The following is a 2,661-nucleotide window of genomic DNA, read 5'->3' as shown; positions in this document are numbered from 1 at the left end:
CATGTTCAATGCACTTTGCTCATTCCTCCTATGTATGTACAGATGTGGGGTAGCAGAGAGCCTCAGTGGTATCTTTTGCTTCCTAGTGTAAAGATGTCACCTGCTTGATACAGGTTGTATGGGTTACCCATAACTTAAGATTTGAAGCTCCTTTATGGAACAGATTCCTGAAGTATGTAGTGATAGAAAAGGTATTGCTGAGGAATCACTGCGAGAAGTCTTTTTTTTCTTTCTGTGCTTACAGTTAATGCCTAAATAGCTCAAAACTACTGAGTACTTTCATGCGCAGTAATTCTGATTTAATGAAACTGTTCTATTTTCAGCTAACTCGTTTACTGCAAATTAATAAAAGACTTGACGAGCAGATGAATCGCTGCCTCTGGTTCCAGCAGTTGTCAGTTGTTTTATCTTTGCTATCAGTTACTGTCTCTGCCTTCTGCTTCTACCTGGCATATGCCCAGAGAAGCTAAAGAGAGTTGCTGTGCCCTGGATGTGCTGCTGCCTATCATGGTGCGTTGGAGTAGAAGAGATTGCAGTGCTGCACTCGGATTCTGGAACTGCCAAAATGAGGTTTGTGAGCCTACAGCAATGAACAAGAATACAGTTTGCTGGGGGAAAAAAAAAAAAAAATTGAAGAAATGAATGACCAGCAAATGAAATTACTGAAATCACTGTCTAAGCTGACACTTAGAATAGGGCATGAGGAAGACGGTAGAGCTAGGGCCTGTTTTCACTGTACAGCTCAAAACTACTGAACTGGAAGGAGGAAACTACATACAACATTTAAGCTGTTTAGATTTTTTTCCTCTTTTCAACTACTTTGAATACAGTATTTCATTTCTTTTCATCATATTCATTCTTACATTCTGAATTACTCATAGAAGATATAGGCAGTCAATGTATTCTAAGGTTAATCTGTTCATTCAGGAAAATTTACAGGCATTATGTACTACAGGCAGATTTTTTTACATAATCTGTGTACATGCACATATAAAGGAAGATATTTGTTGTTAGTAATTCAGACTCACTGCTTTCATTCGTTAAATTCTTTATTATTTTGCTTCTTCTGAATGCAAAGTTACTGTAAATATTTCTTACCAAGTAACGTACACGCAAGATACTATTATTTTTTCTTTTTTTGGTTTTTTTTTTGTTTGTTTGTTTGTTTTTTTGTTTTTTGGTTTTTTTTTTTGAAAGGAACTTGTGTTCAAGTTGCAGAAGGAGTATGAGAGTTGCCTTTTGGACCATGATGGCCTATTATTGTTCTTTGAAAGGCGATTAAATAGTCAGTGTAAGAACTTACTCTGAGTTGTGCAATATGGTTAAATTACAGATAAATTTATTAAGAAAGCCAGTCAAATCAGGAATTAAGTTGTGTAGAAGGCAACGTAAAAGTATTATATCTGCCATTTCACAGAAACTGTTGTGAAAATGGTGTTTGAAGCTAGTGAGAAGTTGGCTAACAAGAATTCTTTGTATTCATTGCTGTAAATATGTATATTAAGATGATGAAAACTTAAAAGGAGACTGATAGTATCTTTCATACATTTAAAATTTTCACTTTTAAAGTGATTAAAAAACTTTAAATAATTCCATTACTAGAATTAATTTTTGCTACAAATTTGCTTTGTAACAGATCATTTAGTTTTGTCTGCTGACCTCAATAGATGAGAAGCAATTATTGAGGAAAAATAAAGATCATACTCTGCTTCTGTCTTTTTGCTTACAGTGTGTTGTTGATCTAGGATCATCTCTGGGAAATAGAAAAGGGCAGTTTAAAATAATGCATTAATAAACAGATTAACTAAAAAAGCCAGTAATGTGATTACTAAAAAAAGATACTATTTAAAAAGAAAGCTTATAGAAACATTTGGTGCAGAGTCTTCTGTCCTTTCTTAATTTATACAATGGTTTACCACATCTGCATTTTCTTCATTTTTCACTAATCTCATTTCTGTTCAGTTTGTTTCTCAGTATTTTGTTTTCCTAATGAGTTGGCAATTTATAATATTCACTGCTTATTATGAAGCTGTTACTTGGGTTATTTTCATGTGCATGCAACTCAGAAGCTTTGCTTCCAACAAAATGGGTTGTTGTCTTATTGAGAAAGGTAACGAAGTAATTTCTAACCTTAAGATAATAAAAACCATGCTATTAAAATGCCGATTCCTAATTTGGAGTGGATTGAATAGCACTTTATTGTAAAATTACAAGAAATATATTCTTAAGAGTCTTTGCCAATATGAATATTTTAATGTTTTGGTGCTTTCATATATTTCAGTATTTTATTACTTATTTTGTTATTGGTATTTTCTTTGTATGATGAATCAGATGAACATCTTTTCTATTTTAATATGTTTTAGAAAAATACAGTTAAAAAATAAATATGAGGAAATACATAGTCTTGAATGTTTAGTCTTTTAAACATAGCTGCATGTCCTGAGGTTTTCTTGTTAGTCTGCAGATACTTAATATGGGAGCAGTCAATGTGGTAATGACTGTTGTAGCAGTCTGTTGTTGAACAGAAGCTGTGATGATACTTGCCAGACAAATGTAAAATGGTTGACTTTGGCTCTGTCCCAGGTTGGACTTGGCTCCCAGCCAAGTCCCTGGACCCCAGGGACAAAACCTTCCCCCTCCCTTTCACTTTCTCCCAGCCGA

At 33.9% G+C, this 2,661-nt stretch overlaps 1 protein-coding gene across 2 annotated transcripts in view; it reads left to right on the top strand.

Moving 5' to 3' along the window:
* The window catches only part of MOSPD2 (motile sperm domain containing 2), a 33,058-nt gene extending 32,312 nt beyond the window's left edge, over nt 1-746 (top strand). For both annotated transcript variants that reach the window (XM_027891746.1, XM_027891747.1), the window contains exon 15: nt 324-746. In XM_027891746.1, coding sequence (XP_027747547.1) covers nt 324-470 — 147 coding nt within the window. In that variant the 3' untranslated portion in view covers nt 471-746. The remainder of the gene's footprint in view (nt 1-323) is intronic.
* Nucleotides 747-2,661: the final 1,915 nt, after the last annotated feature.

This window comes from Empidonax traillii, unplaced genomic scaffold, assembly GCF_003031625.1.
Source record: "Empidonax traillii isolate 1590-97213 ecotype Southwest subspecies unplaced genomic scaffold, ASM303162v1 scaffold329:size853407, whole genome shotgun sequence".
Lineage (NCBI taxonomy): Eukaryota > Metazoa > Chordata > Aves > Passeriformes > Tyrannidae > Empidonax > Empidonax traillii.
Note: the sequence above shows the minus strand (reverse complement) of the source record. Positions and strands in the feature narration are given on the sequence as shown.